This window comes from Orbicella faveolata, unplaced genomic scaffold, assembly GCF_042242905.1.
Source record: "Orbicella faveolata isolate gen_17 unplaced genomic scaffold, um_ofav_v1 contig_2, whole genome shotgun sequence".
Taxonomy (NCBI): Eukaryota; Metazoa; Cnidaria; class Anthozoa; order Scleractinia; family Merulinidae; genus Orbicella; species Orbicella faveolata.
In genome coordinates this window covers 23337028-23360646 of record NW_028301547.1, presented here as the reverse complement: position 1 = coordinate 23360646, position 23619 = coordinate 23337028, and the positions used below count along the sequence as shown (strand labels likewise).

The window sequence follows — 23619 nt, the reverse complement described above, 5'->3', positions numbered from 1 at the left end:
GTAGACAGAAGACAGAGATGCAAACCCCTATGACACATGAATCAACATTCCTTCAGGGCGACAAGTGTTGAACAATGATTCTCAAGCCTGGGACAGTTCATGCCACTTATACAGAGCTGCAGATTGTCATCAAGCCCAGACTGTTGAGTTATAAAAGGAACGTGATCTTCCTGATCCTGGGAAGGAGAACGCAAAAACATTCAAGTCTGGAGAAGCGACAGCGCGAAACAGAATATAGTCGGTTTAAAACTGTGAGGTTCTCAAGTATTCACAAAAGAGGCGTTAGTTTTTAGCAAAAATACTTTCGAATTTATTACCGCAAAATATATAATTGATACTGAGTATTTACAAGACAGTATTTTACGTTAAATAACATCCAGACATTAAAACTAAGGTGACCAGCCAATGTTAAGAACTAATCACAAAGTCCTAACCAGTTCCCCGCCCTCTGCTCGGTCAAGGCTGAGCTGCTGCGTTTATCTCGGGGTCAAGGCGAGATTACTCAACTGTCGTGGTTTTGCCGGGACATCTGAAAGAAAGTCAGATAAAACACATTTTCAAATGAATGGTTCCGCAAGAAGACTCGTTTTAGCACTGAGGCAAAACGCAACTTCGAAATAAGTTTCTTGATGACGTCACGAATCTCGTTATATTGTCATACAGAAGGAGGTGTGGAAATCTTCGTAGAATGCCTAACCGAGATAAGGATGGTAGGCCTTTTATTAGTTTGTTCTTTCCAAAAGGGGAGAGTGCGCTTAAAACAGAGATGTGGAAGCTCAACAGATAACAGTAAATCGTCTATTAGAGGGGTTACTTCATGACCGATCACAATTTCAAACACACTACGATGTGATATGAGTATATCAAGCGTTTTTCAATCCTCTCTGAAACTGGGCACATACGAAAGTACTAACCTGACAAGAAATGCAAGTGTCTTTCTTGCTTCCCTGAAATAGAACAGCGAGTGATAAATCAGGGTTGAATTGGAGTTGGGGGGGGGGGGGGGTGGGGTGGGGGTGTAAAGGGGGCATGGCAAAAGCACTGAAAGAGGCTGGCTTCTTGTGGAGTAAGCTGCAAAGAAGCACCTAACAGACAGCCAGAGCACGAGGAGAAAGACTGTAGAGCAGAATTCCGAAACTAACAACACAATCAAAAATTTGCTTTAAACTGATGTTCACTGTCTCCGTGAAACATTTCAGCCAGTGTTCGTACTCGTGGTACGAGGGTTTCATACACCAGAGTTCTCCTTTTCAAATAGAGCTGATGCCATAAGATTGAAAACAGGGGCAGAAATCAACAAAAAATATTACAAAATTCAAGTATTGTTAAGCAGTGTAAATTTACGGCTGAAGGAAAAGAAGATGACCTCAGGTGGCAAAAATTGCCTTTCGCTTGCAGGAAGGAGACGCTGTACAATGTACAGTGTTATGTCAATTGATCAAACTCTTACGTTGCTAGCGTCCCTTCGCCTTTCTCTCGCTCTCTTAGGCTTCGAAGAATTCTTGGGTCATTCCACTCCATGAGGCCAAACGCCCTTACTACCTGAGGAACAGTGAACAGCATGACAGTGAGCAACATTTTAGCCTAATATCAAACTATCAATTCTCTTCACTGATTCGCATAAATTTCGTTTATTTATGTTGTGAGAATTTTGTGCATCAGGACATGTTCCAATAAAGGAAGGGGGAGGGGATGTTCAGGCCTTGGGGTCGTACATTTCTAAGGCACGTTAAGTACTGTCACTAAATTTGATTTGGTAGTCATTTTTGTGTCCTCATATAGGCCACGTTCGATATATCAATATTCTAACACGGCTCCAAGGCTTTCAGGACAAACTTCTATACTTGGTGTTGTCTTCTTTGTATCCAAGTCTCTTTTGGGAATTGAGAAACACAAGAAATTTAAAAAATTTACAATTTTGAGCCGAGAGCCTCGGAGCCATGTTAGCATATTAATATATCGATCGTGACCTATTAGTATGGGATTTCCCCATGCTAGAAGGCATTGCCACCTCACATGTTAATAAAGTTTCTATCTATCTACCTGTCTATCTGTCTATCTGTCTATCAGTCTGTCTGTCTATCTATCTATCTACCTCCTCCTCCCCCACCCCCCTTGATTCATCACTTAGTTTTCAACAAACGCACTCACTTAATTATGGAATTAAAATCTTGCATACATACGAGGTGGTTGACCTCACCTGTATTCTGACGTAAACACTAGAGTCCAGTTCTAATATGTCCAAGAGCGCCTTCATTTCCTTCACTCCCTTCATTTCTAAGGTGGCCTGGGAAAAAAATAACATCAATCAATAAAGCTTCAACTTTGAAATGCAATCATATTACAAGCGAAGCATCAAGAGTGTTACGTTGAGAATTACACTGTTAACGTTAAGTGCCTTGGATGAACGTAACACAGGTCAACAAAATGACTCCAGGAAAAAATTAAAATGGAAATCGAGACAGCAAAAAAAGAGAACAATTTCATTTTCAATGGTATCAGAATCTGAAGGTCACCTTAATCTCCAGCACTCCCAAACGTTTTCAGTCAATATCTTCATATTTTAAATTTGAATTTGAAAATCAAAAAATCTTATTTTCTGATTGGAGAAGACGAGTATGGAAATTTCACGAAAATCCAGCCCTTGTTCTTTTGACAGAAACTAAGTATGAAACCGTTAACGTTGACCTGTTGACTGATTCTTCCTAATTTACGAACGGGTTATAACAGCATGTGGAAGCAGTTGGTGATTTCTTCATGTACGTACCAATGAAATGACCGCGCGTCCTCGAACTTCTTCCGCAGGATCCTCTAGCCGTCTAAAAAAGAGCATAAAACAAAAGCTGGCATTATATACGTAACAAAATATATAAAAATAACTGTATACTGAAGTGGGAGTTCTGGTAGAGAATAGGCTCGATTTCCGCCGCTCTCTTGTGTCCGGTCTACGTTCTTACCTGGTTCGGGGAAGGAGCAGCGCGGGCTCCTTTCCTGAACAGCGGCTGGCAACCGAGCGTATGTTGACGGTAAAAAGGTTAAGTGTGCATATGAGCCAAGGGGCCCACCAGGCCGGAGTTTATCCCGGTTTCTGTAACATGAAGCGACCAGGAATATTTTTTCTCCCCCCCTGGATGGGATGCTAGTCCATCGCAGGGTTATCCCTAGCATTAAATTTCCCGGTACCCATTTATACACCTGGGTGGAGAGATCTAGAGGCAATGTGAGAGTAAAGTGTCTTGCCCAAGAATACAACACAATGTCCCCGGCCACGGTTCGCGCGCGGACCGCTCGATCCGGAGTCGAGCGCACTAACCATGAGGCCACCGCGCCTCTAGGGAGGAGGAATGAAAGCAAAAAGTTCCACTTATGAAGTTTGCACTTGAATGAAAGAATCCACAGAAGTAAAATGACTCCGTAAACTGTCTCAGAAAAAATGTTTTTCACTATACCACAAGAGAAAGGAGGACAGATCATCCCCGATTTGAAATTCACCTGAGCACCAGTTGACAAGCTCTCTGTCGTAAATCGAGTGAATTTAATGCTTCAGACACTTTACTTCTCAACTCCTGCAAAGAAACGAACAAAGCAACATAAATAGATTACTGTCAAAGAGAAATGAGAATGCCCTCTAAAATCTTGCTCAATATACCTTTTTTCAAAACAGTCAAGGCATTCCAGTGTCAATGAATAGGACTGACCTTGTTAGCGTGATCCCAAAGTAACCTTTCCAATGTGTCAAACACTTCGTCAGGACTTTTAACCCTGAACACGTCTCTTGCCCCTAAATTAAGAGCATGGATGGATAAATTGTTGGAGAGCCACTGTTGCGTACACAATGGCTTATATAAACAAGTGTATATGAAGATCCCTCCACACGAGGAAACAGTGTGAGCGAAACATTATTTCCCGAAATCTTTTCCCCGAGTTGCACTTACATGGAGCATTTTTTCCTCAAGCAAATTTTGCTCCCGGGTCCCGAGAACCAAAAGTTTCGGAATTCTTCGGAACATTTGCTTCAAAGCAATGTCTCCGCAATAGTGTTTCCTCGCTACGGGAGCCTTGAGATACAAAATGAAAACATTTCTGCTTGCGTTCAGGCAGCCATGCAGAAAAAAAAATTCAAATCTGCAGACCACTGCTGCAGACGTTTAATATTAGCAGTTGATGAAATAAAGCAACTTGAGTTAAATGAATTAAACACGATTTCTAAATTTCTTGTCTACTTTCATTAATAAGTTGGCATGGAACAACAAGCTAAAAAAAATTGTCTTACCGATAAATATGAGCAGATCTGCTGCTTCCATTCTTAGCTGTTGAACAAGATAAAAACGTTAATATATAAACATTGATTGACTGTTGAATGTAATTTGTGTTTGTTTTGGTATATACGTTTGTTCAGTTTTGCATTTGTCAGTAAATGCAAGAAATTCATGAAACATTCTCTAAACAATCATGTTGTCATTGCTTTCGCCGAACTAACTGGGTGAGCGCGATTTCCCGCGCTATGTTTTCCCGGCTTTGGCAAACGGCATCGGGGACCTCGCTTGCATTTTCCCGCGGGAACCTTTGTGAAAGTTCAGAGAAAGCTTTCCTGCAGTAAGCTCAATGCGTGTTTTTGGGATGTAGCTTTGATTTTATGACAGTAATTCAGTTAAAAACCTCCCTTCTTAAGAGTTGCCTTTTTAAAGCACTGAGATATGATAAAAAACTGAACACTAGCACCACACGTAAAATTGCGAAAAATTTCCACCCCTAACTTGCACAACACATCTCTCTACCATACGCTTCCATCCTTCCTTTCTTCCAATTTGGGGGAGGAATCTGGGGGAGGAATGGGGCTCGAATAAAGCTCACCTTCCAGTTATGAGCAGTGCTTAGCTGTTCTAATAAAGCATCCACAACCAATTTCTCCTTGCAGTTCATTTGCTTTATCAAAACGTACAGTGCCTTTGGAAAAAAAAACAAAAAAAAAAAAACAGTCAGTAATTAGAACAAAATCCTTATACTCTCTGATCGAAGAATCACACTTTAGCTTGAAACATCAACTGTTTACAAAATAAATCCTTTTGCCATCACGCAATGTTTGAGTAGTCTCACTAACTAACAGTTAACTTTTCCTCAGTGTTAACTGCCATTTAAAACGAATGTTGACTAATTTACCATCAACAAAGAATACCGTTTTAAGATGACCAGTCGTGACTTCTAGGTTTTCTATTGCCAGAAGTACATTTTGAGTTTTGTCTTCAAATATATTATTGCTTTATCGACACTATACAAACTCACCTCTCCCTTGTCACGAGGCGACAGCTCGGGAAGTCTGGTAATGAGGTACGTCTTTGAGACTGGCTCAACCACACACAGTCGCCCCAGACTTACTGCGGCATGAAATGCCAGTTCAGGAGACTGGGTCTTGATTGTAAATATGAGTAAACTGACCAACTGTTTAAACTCATGGGTGGTCTAAAAATTAAAAAAAATCATACATGCTAAATTATAATTGCACTGATTTTCTTTGTAGATTATCCGAATCCTTAATTCTGCGTTTTTAATGTTTGTTGTGAGAATTTGGAAGTACATAAAGAAGCCCAGGAAAGGACTCACGTATATAAATCACGAAACATGAGGTCAAAATGTAGACTCCCCAAAAAATCCTATTGGGCAAACACCAGACCCCCCAAAACTTCAACATCGTAGGACGTAGCACCCCAAAATCTCAATTATTGAGCAAGCAAAGGAGTGCCAAAATGGTTAACCCCAACAAAAGTAACCAAAAATATCTAAATCAAAAAAGTTCTCAGATCCCAATAAAGGTCTTCGCACCTGTCCCCATCACTATTCTTCATGATCAACTACCCCGCCCACTGAGTCAATAAGACATTTCCGTCATTTCCTAGTTGATAGATTTCTTTACTCTCATCACCTGTGCGGCTGATAATGTACTAATGTTGCAGAGAGAAATTCCTGGAAGATGAACTTACTTTATCTACAAAAGCTATGTCCCTTGCTTTGGTCATTGTTGATAACAATTCTAGTACAACAGCCTTGTTTCCTGGAAGTTAAAGGTACATATTAAAATATTGTTTGATTTTTTCCATTTTCTTTTTAATCTTATCAAACTGTAACTTAATGTTGCAGAAGTCCCCTGGTCAGTTTCAGTCAAAAAATGTGAACAGGTTCCATAATGGGCTACACGACATTACAAAGTTGGCCAGCATAGTGAACCATTAAATTTAAGACATTTAATTCAATTTCACAGCTGCCTAAATATATCTGCGATGATCAATCATGCCTTCATATCTTTCTCCACAGTTCAAATATACGATCGTTCATATATTCACTTGACTGTATCTTCACCATCTACGGGTATATTACAAACTCACAACGTGATCAGCCCCCAGTTGGCTTGATAGCTCAGTTGATAGAGCACTGCACTGGTATTGCAGGGGTCATGGGTTCAAATCCCGTTCAAGCCTAACTTTTTTTCAGGCTTTAATTTGACAGCTGCTTAAGTTGCGTCCGGTATAATTAGCTGCGATGATCAATCATGTCCTCACATGTTTCTTTGCAGTTCAAATATATGAACTTTCATATATTCACTTGTAGAGGCAGTCAACACCCAAATTTTCTTATGGGTTCCTGGCATTTGCTGTGTGCTGAGCGACATGCATTCTCTAAGCCCATCACAGGGTAGATATGGCATTGGTATTTAAACCAATCCATTGTAAAACCCAAATCAGTCAGTATTTAAAGCCCATACTTCAAGCTATTTTTGTTACTCATCATTACAATGCTGAATTTTCGGTGCATACCATAACATCTCCTCACCTTTTTTAATGTACTGTCTGATGACTCCCATTGCATATGGATCCCATGTCCCTGTGCGATAAAAAATTAAAAAAAAAATGATGTCACCACTTTGAAATTAGACCTACTTCGTAACAGCATAAGCTTGTTTTCTTACGCTTTGAAGACAACCCTTTTTCGCATGCTGGCTCAGTTATGTGAAACGACATGCAATTGAAGAGCCGATAAACTTCTTCACTTGTTCTCCTGGTTGGGCACAGGAAGTGCAATACTACAAGTCGAAAAACACACTCAGGTGAACAAATAATTGAACGAGCAGAAAAAGCTTACCTAACAAGATCAATGCTTTGCTTGCTTCATAACACACCCTGGGGTCTCTTCGTAGTTTTATCTGAAAAAGGAGAAAACAGATTTTACTACCAATAATAAGCAAAATTGAATTTACTATATTTTGAGTTTTTGTCATGCACCGCATAATCGGTCATAATACAGCAGTTATACCGCACGTAAGCGACCACCCAAAATGTCAGGCCCAGGTGGTCGCTTACGAGAGCTTAGACCATATTGGGTCAAAATGTTGCGTCATTACTATATGGTAATAAGCTGCAGAGACTTACCCCATGTATAAAAGGTTTTATTCATGTGAAAAGTCAATTTCGAGAAAAAGTCTGGTACTTCCCATTGAGAAATTTCCGTCTCTTGTACTACCGAGGAATGCAATAATGTCACAACATCTTTTTATTCAATTTGTGCTCTATTGTCTGTCAAGTGCCCATCGTTTACGGGAGGTTAGAAACAAAAGAAAATTTCAAACTTTTAGCTCTAAAAGTGGTCGCGGTTGATTACGAAGGCTTACAAGAGGTTCAAATATAGTGATTTGCCTTGGGAACTTTTGTTACTTTGGAAAACTGGTCGCTGAGGAGACGTGTTTGCTTACAAGAGGTGGTCGTAACCGGAGATTCGACTGCAATAATAAAAATTATAACAACAACAACAACAATGCTAAATCGTCTAGCATGTCAGGGATTCCTACAGGTATCTATAACTAATAATACTATTACTATCCATAAAATAACTGAAAATCTACCAATTATTAAACAGTTTGTTGAAATGTTCTCTTTTTCTATGAGCTTCATAGTTGATTCAGCCTTTGGCCTCATCAATATACCAACTGAATCTGAGGATAAGTGGCACTCTAATGGGCCACTAGGACGCAGCTGAGACTTTTCTTTTCAACTATCTAAAGATCAGCACATGACAATCAGGTGATGAAATGTACTTACCACTTCAGAAAGGGTATCCACCACACACTTTTCACGGCACTTCAACTGACCGATAGTCTGAACAAAGTAAGAATGGAAAAAGTTCAGTTAAAAATCCATGGATTCCCTGGCCATCTTCATGTTTAATTTTTAGTAACATTAAATCATCATCGTTGTGGTTGTCATCTTTGACGTCGTCATGAGTCAAAACTGTAACCTCATAGTCGTCACTGCATCATCATCAATATCATCATCATCATCATCATCATCGTCATCATCATCGTCATCATCATCGTCATCGTCATCGTCATCGTCATCGTCATCGTCATCGTCATCGTCATCGTCATCGTCATCATCATCATCATCATCATCACTCCCTTCCCTCCTTGTGGAGAATGGGGCCTCTTCCTTCAAGCCACCCTGTCTCAGGACTCAAGCTCTTCCTCTCTGTCTCCCCCCATGTCTTGTATCCAAGGTGTTCCCTTTCTCTATATACAGTCCTCCACAACATCTCTCTTCTGCATTTCCCCTCAGGTGCCCAGGTCATTGCAACCTCAAGATTTTTGTCCGATGATATTTTTAAAATGATACCCCACCATTTCTACTGCCTGGTTCTTACTTCCAATTAGAAAGTTTACTAACACTACAGCTATGTCTATTATTACCAAAAATAGTGGTAGATCAACCATTTTACTGTGAAGTTCAATGATAGCCTAGTGTAATTTAATTTTTTACCTTTGCAGCTTCGGCAGCTATCTCTGAATTTGAAGATAACACACCTCCTTCACCCAACAGATTCTACAAATCCAAAAAAAGAAAAAAATGACTGAATGATGCAAATATTTTTGGATGGCAACAGAATGACTTCAATCAGTCCAACTTAAGTACCTGAATTCTGCTCCATTTTGGACCATCATGATCTAAAACTACAGACTGCTCTCTGTCCAAGGGAGTAAACACTGTGGAGACATCAAAACTCGGGAATGACACACATCCAATAACAACACCTTATTATTTTTTTTCATTGCTAACCAAAGCGATTCAGCAACTTTTAGCTAACCATAGGTTGGCCCAGGGAGGGGGAACTCATATATAAAAAGGACTGGGGTGCTCGTCGGAAATTTTGAAAAGAACCCCTAAGAGGTATCAATATCCCATTTTATGAGCGTGGCTTGAATTGTTTTCACCCCTCAGAGGCACCAATTTTAAAACAACATGTTATCTTCTGTCATATTTTCATTCAGCTCATTACCCTAAAAGGTACTGCAAAAGCTCCTGCTGTGGACCTCCTGAGGCTAAACACCCTAAGATGTACCAAAACTGCTTTTTTAACCCATAAAAGGTGCGACGAGCACCCCCCCGTCCTTTTTATATGGGAGTCCCCCCTTCCGGAAGTTAGCTAATAGGCTTCATGGTTGATTGCCCAACTTATCCAATCGAATTTCGTGTCCATCTTAAAGTGACTTTGACATCAATAAATCAACCCTAATAAGAACATCTTTAGCAACCTCATGGAGTGATGTTGACATGTTGCAAAATGGCAGTGACAGGAGAGACCTGATGACCAAAGCTTGCTTGGAACTACTTAAAATTTATTTTATTTGTCTACATTTTTTTTGCAACTTTGTTTCTCCTTTAATTTATCAAAAACTGACTGACCCATTTATTTTGCACAAGAGAGAGGGCAATGGAATGGCCTTAACAAATAAGGGAAACTACAGAAATTCAGAGGCAATATTCTGGTATTGACAAGCCTCTTCCTATGAGATCAACATACTATTATGTAAAGTTGAACCCGGACCGCTTGCTCCAGAGTCAAGCACACTAACCATGAGGTCACTGCACCTCCCATGAGATCAACATACACCAAGAATAGTTTTTGTTGAAAACTGACAACTGATGTAACAAAGTAATGTACTTATAACAATTATTAAATGACAAACAATCACCTTTCAATGCTGTCACTATCTTCATTACCATGGATGATATCCAAATTGATTTATTGGCAGGATCCCTGAAATTGGGTTAAACAAAAAAAAAAGGTCATAAAAATAATATTCAGGAAATAGAAACCATGTACCGTGTTTCTATCGAGTTATAGAAACACAAGTGGAAGTTTGGGAGAACGAGAAATGCTGTGGGAACACGAGCCCCAGGTGAGTGTTTTCACAGCTTTTTCGAGTTCTCTCAAACTTTCACAAGTGTTTCTATAACTCAATAGAAACACCATCGGAGAACATGTTTTCTATTTCTTTTAGAAAACACTGCAACGAAAAAAGGAAAACAACTTGTTAACTTTGATTATCAAAATGTAAATTCTCTTTTCTTGCGCCATCATTACGTCAACAGCTGGTGCTAGTTCTGTGTTTCTATCGAGTTGTAGAAACACGATTTTTAACCAATCAGTGTGCGTATTTTCTTAGGACTGTTTTCCAAAGATCTATAATACATGTAGTACTGTTATAGAGTAATAAAATATAGTATAATATACTGTTGATGGTAAAAATATGGAGTACAATGTGTATGGTGCAGTAAGTATAATAAAATGCTGGGACTATGCTTTATGGCCTCAGCAACTGGCTGGAGAAGTAACCGCAGCACCCATGTAGGATTGGCTGTGCATACAGATAGAGTTATTACTGCATGGATTTCTGTAACTTAGTGATAAAACAATGTAATTTGTACAGCATAGCCCTGTACATGTACAGCAAAGAAACATGTTTGAAGAACTTACAATTCTGACACTTGCCGCTCATTTTTGGGACTTTCCTGTTTTCGTTGCAAGTAACGTGGCTGACAAGGGAATTAGAAATTATAAAGGATTTTAATACAGAGTAACTATTTACAATGGCAAACAACTGAGAGGTATCCATGTTAAGAAAGTGTCTCTCAAAGAGGAGTCAATCTTACATATTAATATAGATACATTGTAGCTATTGGCCTTAGAAGGGTAACACTACATGAATGGGGTGTCCATCTTAGAGATCTACCCATGTTAGGAAAGTGTCTGTCTAAGAAGTGGTATCAGTGTCTATCTTAGAGAACTACACGTAACTGACAGACAGTTCATGTTGGAGAGGTGTCCGTCTTGGAAAGGTGCCCATCACAGAAAGGTGTCTAGCATAATTGAATAGTTTGTTACCTGCACAACACTCTTTGCTCTGTGAAGTTTAGGTTTTGCTTTTGCTTTAACAATACTCGGCATTCTATAGCTCTCTTCAACTTCCTCACACCATGCAGATGAATGTTGGGGATAAAGCTTTTTGGGATTCTATGAATGAAGGTACAGATAAACAAAGAAGTCAATATTTAAATGCGTCTTACTTAACTGAATTGAACCTACACTAATTTTGTACATAAAATTGTATACATGTACATGGTTGTTCTAATAAAAATAAATATTCACACTGTACTTTAAATACAAAAAGGTGACCAGGAAAGAATAATATTATCATCACACAGTAACATATATTTCTTAAACAATAACCTGATAGCTTTGTAAACTCATCATTCGCAGTGACTAGTGAGTCTCAATACTGTATTAGGGAGCCATTGAATTTCTCCATTTTGAACTTTTTGATCCCCGCACGATGGTTTCAAATGTCAGTTTGAACGTTAAGTAATATGAAAAGGATGACAAAACTGAAGTTGAAATCAGTGGTTTTAATACACTTATCCCTGAGACAAAGTCAGTGATTCCCAATGGATTTATTATTTTTTTTGCATTTCTGATCTACATTGTATATAATTATATAATTATATAATTCTACAAATATGTTCCTGACGACTTCCGTTGACTTTGTGTACTTTCGTCAGATTCAACCTCATCAATTTTATTTGGAGAGTTGGCATGACTTTTTTTGTGTTTGTTACATGCTTGCTGAGGGTTGAAAAAGAACCTGTTGAGCAGCTCTCATCTTTTAAAATTTTGGTGATTCTTGTCCTGGTTTGACCATAGTTAGTAGAGGGCTTGACCCAGGCTCTAAAAGTCAGCCAAGTAAGAATTAATTTTACTGGTAATGCAAATTATCATCTTGTTGTGAGCCTCAAATGAAAAGAACAAAAAGAAAAGTTACAGCTGATGTAAAACACCTGTGTGGGGACTCCTATATAAAAAGGATAGGGGTGCTTGTCAGAAATTTTGAAAAGAGGTGCTAAGATCCTGTTTTGTGGGCATGGCTTGACTTTTTTTCACCCCAAAGGGGTGCTGATTCTAAAACAACACATTAATTGGATGTACACTCTTTTATTGATGTAAATGTGACAAAAATAAAAATCTGCTGATTGTCAAATATCTTCTGGCAGAATTACTTTTTTCACCACTAAAAGGTGCTACCAGCACCTCTGTCCTTTTTATATTGAAGTCCTCCCCCAGGGAGTAAAACACTTACACGTCGTGCCGTCCTGATAGCTGTAGGTTCATGTATAATTACGGGATATTTCTCCATGGACATTGTGCTTTTTAGTCCAGTTGCTGGGCTACCAATATGAGGTAAACTGACATGGCTGGCTCGTTTTGATACCAATGGCTGGGTAGCCTGCTGAAAACAGATAACCAAACATGTTTCCGAAACCCTTCTCATATGGGACACTGCATGATTAATCTTAACTTTTAATGTTTGGTGATAGTATTTTTGAGTCGTGTGTACTAAAGGCATGCATGGTCAAGTGTCAATCAATTTTCTTGATCGACCCTCGATCAACAATTGATTGACATCTCGTCTTAAGTACAAAAAAATTATGGTCCATATTTTTCACCATTGAAAAACAACAGGCCAAAAATTGCCATTCTTCATCTTACAAGTTAGTTTTTTCAGCGTCTTTTGATGACGTTAAATGTTATTATTTAAATAAGAAGCTCTTTTTATACTGAATTAATGGCATGTACAGGGCTGTGCTCTAGAGGCATCTGGGTGCCACTGGTGACTAGCTTTTGCCTTTGGGCGACTGAAAAAACTTTGTTTTTTCATACAAGCTTAAGTGCAGGGCACCCAGGATTTCACGGTCAGGAACCTTTGGGCTCCTCGTAATTTTTCATAGACCACAGCCTTGATATAGTAATATATGCAATGTTAGTATATACCTGCTGTTTTTCCATTGCTGAACCTCCCTCCACTTCCACTAGGAGCAAAATAAAAACAGAAAATTAAACTGAAGATTGAAATAATCTCATTGGAAAAACAGGCCAAACAAAGCCTTTAACAGAATACCAGTAATCACATAATCAAGCTAACAAAAATGGCAGAGGAAAGAAAGTTAAAGTTTGTTTTCAAGTCATCTCAAGCAGTCATGTCATTAACTCACATTCGAGTTTTCCCATTACTGTCTCTATTTTTTCATCTTTCAAAGTTGGATCAATCGTGGTTTGAGTTGCTTGGCCGATGGCTTCATACATCTTGTGAAGTCTCACCAGCAATTTATCCAGTGCAATTTTCTGCCAAGAAAATAAATACACATGTGCAAGGATTCCTTACAGGTGACTTCAACTCAATTTGGCAATTTTAAAGTTTACTTTACAGCAGGTGGCCTGAATTTATTAACTGCCAAGCATACAGTTATACATTAAAGTTAATGTTACTCCTTGAAGGTAAATAATGTTTAAAATTTATAGATTGAATTTCTTAAACTCATTTATAATTCATCAAGTTTAAAGAAAGGAAATCATGAACATGACTGTGTTGGGATATTTGCATATATAGACGCTTATGATTTTTTTCCCCTCTTTTTGATTCTTTAAGCTGTGGCAAAAAAATAATTGAACTTTTTTTAGAAAAACACAATAGCTCAACGATATTATGTAAGCCATCCATGTGCACAGGTGTATATAAATTATTTCCCTCAGATATTTTCAGTGTCACGTGCCTAATACTTACATGCACATCAATGACACTGTTGACTTTCATTGGCTTCTCCTTCCATGGAAGATCTGGATCAAAACTTGGCTTTTCTGTATAAAAAAAGAGAAGAAAAGAGAATCTTGTAAATTATTACACAAACCAAGAGTGTACTCTCCTCTGCGCTCTGAGAGTTAGTTTAGAATCAGGGAATTTCTGATCTTTTAGCCAACTGCAAGTAATTCAAGAGGCAAGGTGGGGGAGAGAGTTGCCATCCTGTTTCAGGAACAAATTTTAACAAAATTCATGTTTGACATATCTTTTTAGCCACTTTTTAAATGGAGGCTGTTTCACAAATTAAGTAATCACATGTCTTCCTTTCAGTTGCTTTTTACCCTTTTGACATGGCCGTTATTAATATTAAATTTTTGCTCCTATTGCATGTCATGTACAAACCCTGGTTGCGAGCCTCAGTAAAGCCTGCCTGTGAACCAAAAACCATATTTGTGTTTGAAACCCTCACTTGCTGCATGATGGTCTAAAGTAGATGCCAATTGGTGCTTGGCATGCATGCGTGTGTAATAAATTATTACATTTTATTATCCAACAGCAGCGAATACAGTACCATCCAAATATCAGTACAAATATCAAGAAATATCGTACAGTTATTTGTACAGTAGAAAACCTGTTTGCCAGACAGGTTGACGCGCTCATGCAAAACTGTCACACTCTCCCTCTTTCACTGATAAATTTATTGACTACAGCAGTTGGATAATAAATCTCTTATTAGATGTTTTGGTGTGTAGTATCGCTTTATATTGTTACTTGTTGTTTGTATTTTGACTCTCCCTATGGGCTTGTCAAAATACGGCACAACTCGTAAAAAATATTTAGTGATACTACACACCAAAACATCCAATAAGATATATGTAACACTGTTCTTTTATGCACCGAAACACACGTCTACTTCTCAGACAGACTTGAATAGCAGTTGAGTTTTTGGTGACAAACACTGCTGTACCTGTAACCTACTTTGGAGCCTCAACTTTTGTTACATTTTGGGCTGGGATACTAACTAAAAACTTATACAAATAATGATTCCCTGATTAGTTTACTGCTTTGGTTCAAACATCTCAGTTTTGGTAAATTAATCTATCAAGAACATTTACCACCAGTATTAGTTAGTGGTGGAGGGGAGTTGGGAGATAAAGAAATGGGAAGCAGGAGAGCAGAGTATGTGAGGCAGGAGGTTCTGAACCCCCTTCCCCCTCCAGTTACCATTTGCTGGCTATTTCCATAAAAACAGGGCTCTGATTATTCAATCAACCCAAAAATACCGTCAGCTCTCTTTTGGCAGAACTTTCTTAAACAACACCAACCTTTAGATAAGAAACTTTCAGGAATTCCAAGTCCAAGCGCATGCCATGAGCGTGGATTAAGACTCTGCATATAACCTGACCACTCAAACTTATGATGGTCCGAGCTCCAATATTCTTCAACCTTGTCATCATTCATGTCGTCATCATCCTCCTGTTGCACTGTGCCTGCCTTTGAAACTGCAGTCAAGTCGTCAGATTCTTCTCTGCCTTTTTTGCCTTTAATGGGTGTTAGAAGCAGGGAATCCTCTCCATCTAAATTATAATGCAGTCATCAAGTATATTAATGAGTAACAAGAAAGAAGTGGAAGAAAACAACTCACTGCTTTGGTGTTTTTCAACTTCAACTCTGATAAATAGTACATTTTCCATATTAATTCGAGAGCCTGTTAGCCAAAGCTAATGTACTGTGTAATAAGCCACAAGAATAGGGAAACCAAGACATAGACAGTTAAGTTCAGAGCAGAATCAATCTATATTCAGGTATGCGTGCTGATTTTACGATTTTACAATGCCCAGTCCCCAGGTGAGATCAGCTTACATAAGTCGATCTGTATTCTAATCCTATTGTTACATCTTTTCCTCTTTAAAAGCACAAGAACCTGAATCGATAAACATTAACAAAATGACTTATCTAAAGCTGTCTTTCTGAGAGCAAACAGTATCTGTCTTACCCATAGTATAATCTAAACTCAAGTTGAGTTCAAAATAATGCAGTGTTTAATCTTAAACTAAACATAGTCTCCAAGTTCAAAATCATGCAGTGTCTGATCTTTATCTAAAGATAGTCTCCAAGGTACTTTGGTCGTTTGACCTCACAGCCGGACCTGGTCCGGTAAAGGTCATCCTGGAACCTGATTCAAATCTCCTGGTAAATTACAAAGCTAATACATCAATAATTCACACAAACATTTTTCATTATTTTTTCTGATGAGATTTACATTTGCTCTATCTAATTACAAAAAAGTTATCTGAATTTTTACTTTCTTAGTTTTGTCTCAACACAGATATTCCTTTTTATCTTCTGACAGAGATAGAAAACTAAGCAAAGACTCATCTAAAACAAATAATTATGTGCAAACCACATGCAAACTGGATGTGGGTACCCTAAACAAAAGGAGTGAACTAGTGAGCATGCACCTGAATACAAGCAAGTACCTGATTAAGCACACTTAATTAAAAATCAGCCTACATGTATAAAGGAAACCTTAGTTGGTCAGTGTTTCATACACCGGATGAGAGAGGACTGGTGGGCCCTATCGCGACAGTTCTGAGGTGATATGTTATAAAAATTATTTCTCCTTTCTTAACCAACCAATTAAAACCTGTTTTAGATATTTAAAACTTACAACGACAACAAACAACTTGACCTATGACATATCCGACTATATATCAAGTACCATTTGGTGTTCCATCACTTTCAGACACCTCCACCACTGGAACATGTCCCTTGACATCAGATTCACCTATCTCGAACTCATGAATGACCACTGAGCTTGCAATGGAATCTGACCTTTGATCATCAAAGTCTTCTGGTTCTGATTGTGGTTCAGCAGTCGTGTCAGATTCGTGGTCAGACTGGTCATCTTGTGGACTTGTTGGTGGAAGCATTGACATTAAATTGTTTGATGATGATTTATTGCTACCACCTTTGGAACCATCTGACCTTTTTCTCTGCTTTCTGTAGACAAAGAATGAATGGTAAAGTGAGATTTTGTGAGAAGGTGAGAGCAGAGTTTTTCTTTGTGAGCCTGAAAGATTTTGGCTTTTTAAATTGAAAGACCAAGATTTCAAAGTGTTTTAAATACATGCGTGGACATTCAGTTTCTAAAATGATTGAAGATGTTGTTTAAATAAAAACAAACAAATAAGGACTTGATAAGAAAGACTTTAAGATGAAAAAATTGAGACTACGAGGTATACATAAATTATCGCTAAAAAACAAGACTGCAAGACCTGCAAAATTCTGTAAGACCTATGATTACGAAGGACCATTGAAAGTTCCCCACCCCTAACTGAGTAATACATGTACTATACATGTAGCAAACTGTTAATTGCAGCAATTTGGGGACATCATACAGGACAGGAATTGATTAGCTACCGAAAAATGAATTAAAACTACAAAATAAAGTTCTCAGACTTTTATCTGCTTTTAATTTTTTGTGAGATGGCACTTTCTTGGCCTTGCAGAAGAAATCAAGAATCCAAGACAGCATTGCAAAAAATTTCAAGATGGCAAGTTAAGACCTGTACAATTTTAAATAACTCAAATTCTCTAAGATGTGCATTTTTTGGAGAATCATTTAGCAAACCAACAATTCATGTCTGCAGCCCATTTTAAGACAGCACATAAATCTCTTTAATTCATAAGTTAGAGGAACTGCATATATACCGTCAGTACCTTTTTTGAGACACACTCTTTTCCTTAACAAGACCCATGCTATCATTTTCTTGTGCTGTATCTGTGACTATGACTTGATGTTCAGGTTCCTCTGTTGCATCTACACTTTTGTCAGCTGTGACTGATTCTATAATAAAAGTAAACTTGTATAATTAACAATTAGACCCGTAGCCCTTGTGGGCTACGGGTCAATAGCCCATTCGGCTTCGCCTCATGGGTTATTGACCCGTGGCCCTTAAGGGCGAAGGGTCTAATTGTTTTAGTATCACCCAACTAGTCGGACAGAAAAGGCAATAATAAAGTTAGCAAATGCAAGTTGAAGAAATATTTATTTGGGAATAAACTGAAAGAAAGCATCATGCTCGACTGCGCCAATTTCGCTACTCAAGGACTATTGCTAATAGTCCTCTAGTAGCGTAGCCAATTAAAATGCAGGATTTGCATTAGTCCACTAGTTGGGTGATACTAATTTATGTTATCATGTCTTTAACATCCAAGTTACAGTATGTTAACTTTACAGAAGTCTTTTTACAAGCTTGGGGGGCCAGGACAGTGCTGACAATTGAAAAACTGTGTTTTACACAGCATGAAGTAAACCAAGAAGATTGCTACTACCTCCCCATGGCCAGGATGGAATGCTAGTCGGTACTTGTTAATCATGTGATACATGTTCAAACAACCATGTCTACATGTAGGCTGTATAACTCTGTCTCTGTATAACTCTGAATAGGCTTTTTTAGCTTCTGGGCAGTTTGTTTTCCCATTATAGCCCACATGATATTCTCTTGAGACTAGTTCTTTTATCCATCTTAAATTATTCATTCATTACACATGACTACTGTATTCGAAAATTTAAATGCAAGAATTTCTCAAGGATATCATCACATAGTCTGAAATGGGGCAACACACCACCCAAGCAAGGTCTATTGATGATAACAAGGCAGAACGACAGTAGTTTTATACACTGTTTGAGGAGGGGGGGGGGGGTACTCTCTATAATGGCCTATACAGGGAGACTCCACCCAAAAGGGGTGCCTTTCCAGGTATCTAAAAGGGAAGGAATTTCACAAGTTGAGGTATATGAAAGGGTAGGGAAATCTGTCATTTAGTTATTTAAAAGGGCCTTTAATTAGAATATTTGGAACAGACACCCCTTATGGCTGTGCCATTTAATTTATTAAGCAATACATGCAAGTGACAAGAAGATTTCCTTTTTGGCAATTTATTCTTAAAACGTGCCGGTTAAGTGACCATGTGAAAGGAGTATATGACAGGGGTACCTTTTCTGTCAAAATAGTATACAAAAGGGTAAGGGGTTGGACCTTGGGGTGGGGCACCCTCCAAATAAAAAGTCCTTGTACAGTACCTCCCAGGATACCGATCAATATTACAGTTATCACAAGTTCACCAATACATGTACCTGTTGACTCGGTATGTGGCATTTGCATTTTTGTGATATCCTTGACAATGGGTTTGGCATGTATGTTGTCATCCACTGTATTACTTGTTTCTTGCAGTCTCTTTCTCTCCCTTTGAAGTAGCAATTGCTGTTGTCCTTCAGAGAGTCTATTCCATAGCTTCTCTGAAATCTGATCTTTGAGTCCAGATTTTGGTGTCTACATGGGTTGAAAAATTATAAACAGCAAATGACAAATAATTATTAAATGTGTCCATAATTTCTAAAATTCAGCATACATGTAACTAACCATTAATTATTTTATTATCTGGATTATCTGAAAATTGCTGGCCTTATCAATTTGTAAACTTCATGAACCAAAATGTGCAGTTCCAGAAAATATCCATACTCTCCCACAGAAAGGAATTGGAATTTCCTGCGGGTAGAGGTTCTGTAAGACCAAAGCATTTAAAGAAATGTATGAAGCATAATTGGAATTTCCAGAGGGGTGGGGGTCTGAGAAAATCCCTTCCATGGGCTGAGGTATGGATATTTTCTGGAACTACACAATATGTATTCTGTGAAATTGTACTAGAGCACAGGGTTTCATACGTAACACATTAACTGAGTTGTCATTTTGGGCAAGAAGTATACAAATGATATGATTGAGTAGGTGCTACTTCTTTGACTGGTAATTAATACATTTTAGATGACTTCTGATTGGCTACAGAGGACACTCTCATGCGACTTGTCGCCAGTGGTCATCTAGCCATTTTTTTAACAGGTGTTTTGAACAAAGGCTTACCTTGCTCCTTAGTAATGTTCTATTGTACAAGTGACAATAGCTTCTTGCAGTAAGCAGAACTTTTTCCAGTCTGTCTTGAAGCCATTTTACCCTCTTTTTGGCTGCGTCAACCTATAAAGACAAGAGTGAAACATACTTGTAATTACATATTACATGTAAGTGTGGATATCAGTGTGTGATAAAGCCATGAAAAAAATCCATACCATCAGGGTGATACAGTATCACTACACAGGGTGTATTTGTCTAATCAAATATCTCCATGACCTGTATAAATTGCTTAGACAAACTAAATTGCATGTTTTATATTTTAACCCCACACTAACATTGATGTGAACACTTGATTTCTACTTTCTGATAGAAATGGTGGCTTTGGCAAGATTTTTTCTGGTGTCTGAAGATGGTGTTATCGGCTTTATTGAAAAAACCAATGATAACAACACTGAAAATGTTTCTTTTTCGAGTTACAGCTTACTCAAGTTGGACCAGAAAACAGTGATGGTTGTCAACCACGTTTCACTTTTGCACATGTCATGACCACAAGCCAAACAATAAATTTATTTCCTGCCCAGTTATACCATTTAGTCATAAATAATAATGATATCTTAGTTAATTTTCTGAATCTTACGCCGGTGTTTGTTTTTATGGCTCTCTCCAAGTCCAATCGAGCATGAGCAAGCTCGTTCCGAATTTTCATTAAAACCTGAAAATAAAAATGGACAAAATTTCAAATAAAGTAACATATTCTAATCAGTCCAAAAATATAAATAATTTTAGCTCAATGTGCAGTTCCCAAAAATATCCATACTCCCCTCACATAAGGGATTGGAATTTCCTAAGGGTTGGGGGTACTGTAAGACCAAAAAATTTAAAGAAATGTATGAAGGTTGATCGGAATTTCCAGAGGGGTGGAAGGAGGGGTATCTCAGAAAAAAATCCCTTCTGTTGGGGAGGTATGGATATTTTCTGGAACTACACAATGTACAAAATAATTCATTTTAATTAAAACTGTCAGGTGAGACTTGATTAAAGGCCTTTACAAATAAAGAGTGAGAAACCAAAACTCCAACATAACATCTCAGTAGCTTAACAGCTTAAGGCAGAGTACATGTAGCTCACAAACAGACCTTGCCATGTGGTTTTATAATGACTGTAAGTACCTGGATGATTATAAGTAGCTCTTCACTTTTGCTGAAAAGTTGTTGTAACTCCTCCTCACTCTTTTCCAGATCATCCTAATAAAGAACAAGATGGAAATTAAAGCCAGATGCAGGCATTAGAGGAAGAACATGTACCATAGTCATGACCAGGATACAAACCCTCTCTCCAACCACAGGCTAAGTTTTTCCCATGGCCTTGTTCCCTTACTTGGGGGTGGGGCAGGAGACTCCCATGAGAATCAAAACAGAGTCTACAAACCTGATTTCTAAGAGAAATCTTCGTTTGAGTGGATGTTCTTTCAACCATTTTGATTTCAGTGTAATGCACATCAAATAAATGAATTATTTAAAACAATAATCAACCAGTTGTAATCCAAATGAAGGTTTAATTGACCGATCCCAGGGCCTTTTCCCATAACATATATCTTATAGGTCAAAATGAAATTCAGGTTAAAATGATTTTAACTTAGTTTGATTCTCAATTTCCTTTGTCTTCTAACCCTAATTATTCATGATCCATGAATAATTAGGGTTAAGAGACAAAGGAATTTCATGTTAACCTGAATTTCATTTTGACGTACAACATATTCATGTACATAGTTAACAAGCATTTTGGTTAAGGTATATATCCACATGGCTAGTGCACATCATGGTAATGTAGCTTTTGGCTTCAAAACTAAACCTTAACAGAGTGAACAACCATTTGATAAAGGTATTCTACATGTATGGTTACTATATACCACAAACAGGGTTGACATCTTACCTCTGCTAAAGCCTTTTCAAGGTTTTCTAAGGTTTTGTGCAAAGTACTTTGAGTTTCCCTCATAATTAAAATCTACAGTGTACAAGAGAAGCAAATTAAAAGATGTAAGTCAACCAGTGGTCTAACATGCCATACATAACAAGTTACTAAATATTTTCTCTCCCTGAAGAAAATGACATATGAGGGCTGGAAAAAAGTGCTGAGCAAGTAACTTTTCATTCCCATTTGCCCGATGGGTAAGCTAGGGCTCAGGTGATATAAGAAGTCTGCCAACGAAATCATTAAAAGAGCAAACAAAGACTTGCCCAGGGCAAGCAAAATTTAAGAGCTTCTTGTCCCAAGGGCAAGCTGGAATTCAAGTTTTTTTCGAGCCCTGTATAGCCATGTACAAATATAACAGTTAAACTTCCCTCCCTCCTGGGAGATTAAAAATGAGCATGTAGTGTCTTTTGGTGACTTGGATCATGACTAGTAATAGTACATTGTGTATTCATAATAATGTTAGTACTCTTAATAATCATACAGAAGGAGGTACAAGTATCTGTCAGCACAGGTTCTACTACAGTCGATTAGGTTGAGCAAAAAGTTGTGGATTTTGTAGTGGTGCTCAATCATCTGTCTGCTGAGTTTATCGAGAAGAAGACAGATCACAATACTCTGTGTATAAAGTACAACAACATTGTTCAACCATTTTGCCTTGGAGACACTTCAGTGCACTTGGTACAAGGAACTGATTACGATCCCCAACCAACTTCTGGTTTCATGACAAGTCCGCTCTAACAACTTTGACTGTAGTTTTCAGTCCTTTATAAAATGTAGTAAATAAAAGTATACACTGCCTCTATTTTGTCTTAAAGATCACAGATGTGGACAGTAATGTACTTTCTGGCCGAATGTTACTTGGAACAAGGGCGCAAGACACACAAAGGGGACATGTGCATCTTGACCAATCAAATGAAAAGGAGTAACAAATCAAATATCAAGTTAACCAGTAATACATCAAATATTAAGTTAAAAATACTATTATTTACTTTGCTTTGAGAATGGTGTCCCGAAACCGAAACGTCGGCTATTATCTCCAATAATATTATTTGCAATTTATTTCAAACAAATAAGCTAAGGTTAGAGCACTCACTGAGTTTAACTTCTGCCAGCCACATTATAAATTTAGCAGATTTAATTAGTTCCGCTTTTGGAACATACAAAGCGATGATTATCGAATTCACGCTTAAGAAGCTTAATGTTTTGGACTTTTAGTTTGACTGTGCGCTTAAATTCAAAATGTAACTCTAACTTGAAATCTCACGGGTTGCCAATTTCCGGATAAAAACCTCACATAAATAATTTATTTCCTACTTCGAAAATGTAACTCTACTCGTGCATTCTATGCATGAGAATAACTGAAAGTAATTAAATATTTATTACCTGCTCCTCGATCATAGCTTCTGATCGCCTGTTCCTTTCCTTGATGGGACGAAGACCAATCACAGGTTTATTGTCTGGAATCTTGGTCTCGCGGCTTCGCGTTCGCGCCCTTGGTGTAGACATGATAATTAGCCAGAAACACCTCCAAAAGTTACCAAACACGAAAGATATTTTCCTTCTACATTAATTTCTAAGCTAAGAGAGGTAGAGGAATTCTACCCTCGAGGAGAATTGAAAAGAAAACAGAAGTTCCACAACAAACTTGTCGGCCGCCATTTTCAGCCGTTTCCATGACTTCACCAACCTCATTCCCAGGGTCCTCTCTCTACCTCTACCCTTAGGTAGAGAGAGGACCCTGGGAACAAGGTTACGACTTCACTGGTTAGCCTGGTTACC

General features: G+C 38.1%; 1 protein-coding gene and 1 non-coding gene across 4 annotated transcripts; one reads left to right on the top strand and one right to left on the bottom strand.

Annotated features, from left to right (window-relative positions):
* Positions 1-286: 286 nt before the first annotated feature.
* Positions 287-23545, bottom strand: LOC110065178 (uncharacterized). 3 transcript variants are annotated; one of them, XM_089290410.1, is made up of 32 exons: positions 23224-23545; positions 21799-21870; positions 21036-21110; positions 20504-20578; positions 19879-19989; positions 19098-19293; positions 17678-17804; positions 16677-16957; positions 15280-15531; positions 13940-14013; positions 13371-13500; positions 13150-13187; positions 12458-12607; positions 11209-11337; positions 10801-10859; positions 10016-10080; positions 8955-9025; positions 8802-8864; positions 8088-8144; positions 7135-7195; positions 6826-6876; positions 5979-6049; positions 5284-5460; positions 4855-4947; positions 4274-4310; positions 3699-3781; positions 3493-3566; positions 2768-2819; positions 2201-2287; positions 1451-1542; positions 915-947; positions 287-529 (listed from the first exon to the last, which is right to left on the bottom strand). In XM_089290410.1, the coding sequence occupies exons 1-32, from the start codon at positions 23344-23346 to the stop codon at positions 499-501; spliced, it is 3090 nt and encodes a 1029-aa protein (XP_089146536.1). In that variant the 5' UTR covers positions 23347-23545; the 3' UTR covers positions 287-498. The 3 variants fall into 3 exon arrangements, with proteins under 3 accessions (XP_089146536.1, XP_089146537.1, XP_089146538.1); XM_089290411.1 differs by having other exon boundaries at positions 12458-12604; XM_089290412.1 differs by lacking the exon at positions 8088-8144.
* Positions 6401-6473, top strand: Trnat-ggu (transfer RNA threonine (anticodon GGU)). Its single transcript has one exon. It is a non-coding gene; the product is annotated as a tRNA-Thr (tRNA).
* Positions 23546-23619: the final 74 nt, after the last annotated feature.

Excerpts from the sequence above, each read along its gene's own strand:
- LOC110065178 (XM_089290410.1), bottom strand. The coding sequence starts at position 23,346 with ATGTCTACACCAAGGGCGCGAACGCGAAGCCGCGAGACCAAGATTCCA. Across the intron at positions 11,338-12,457 it reads CTATCAGGACGGCACGACGT|AATCCCAAAAAGCTTTATCC; the intron begins GTAAGTGTTTTA and ends CTTCATTCATAG. Across the intron at positions 8,145-8,801 it reads TAGCTGCCGAAGCTGCAAAG|ACTATCGGTCAGTTGAAGTG; the intron begins GTAAAAAATTAA and ends TACTTTGTTCAG.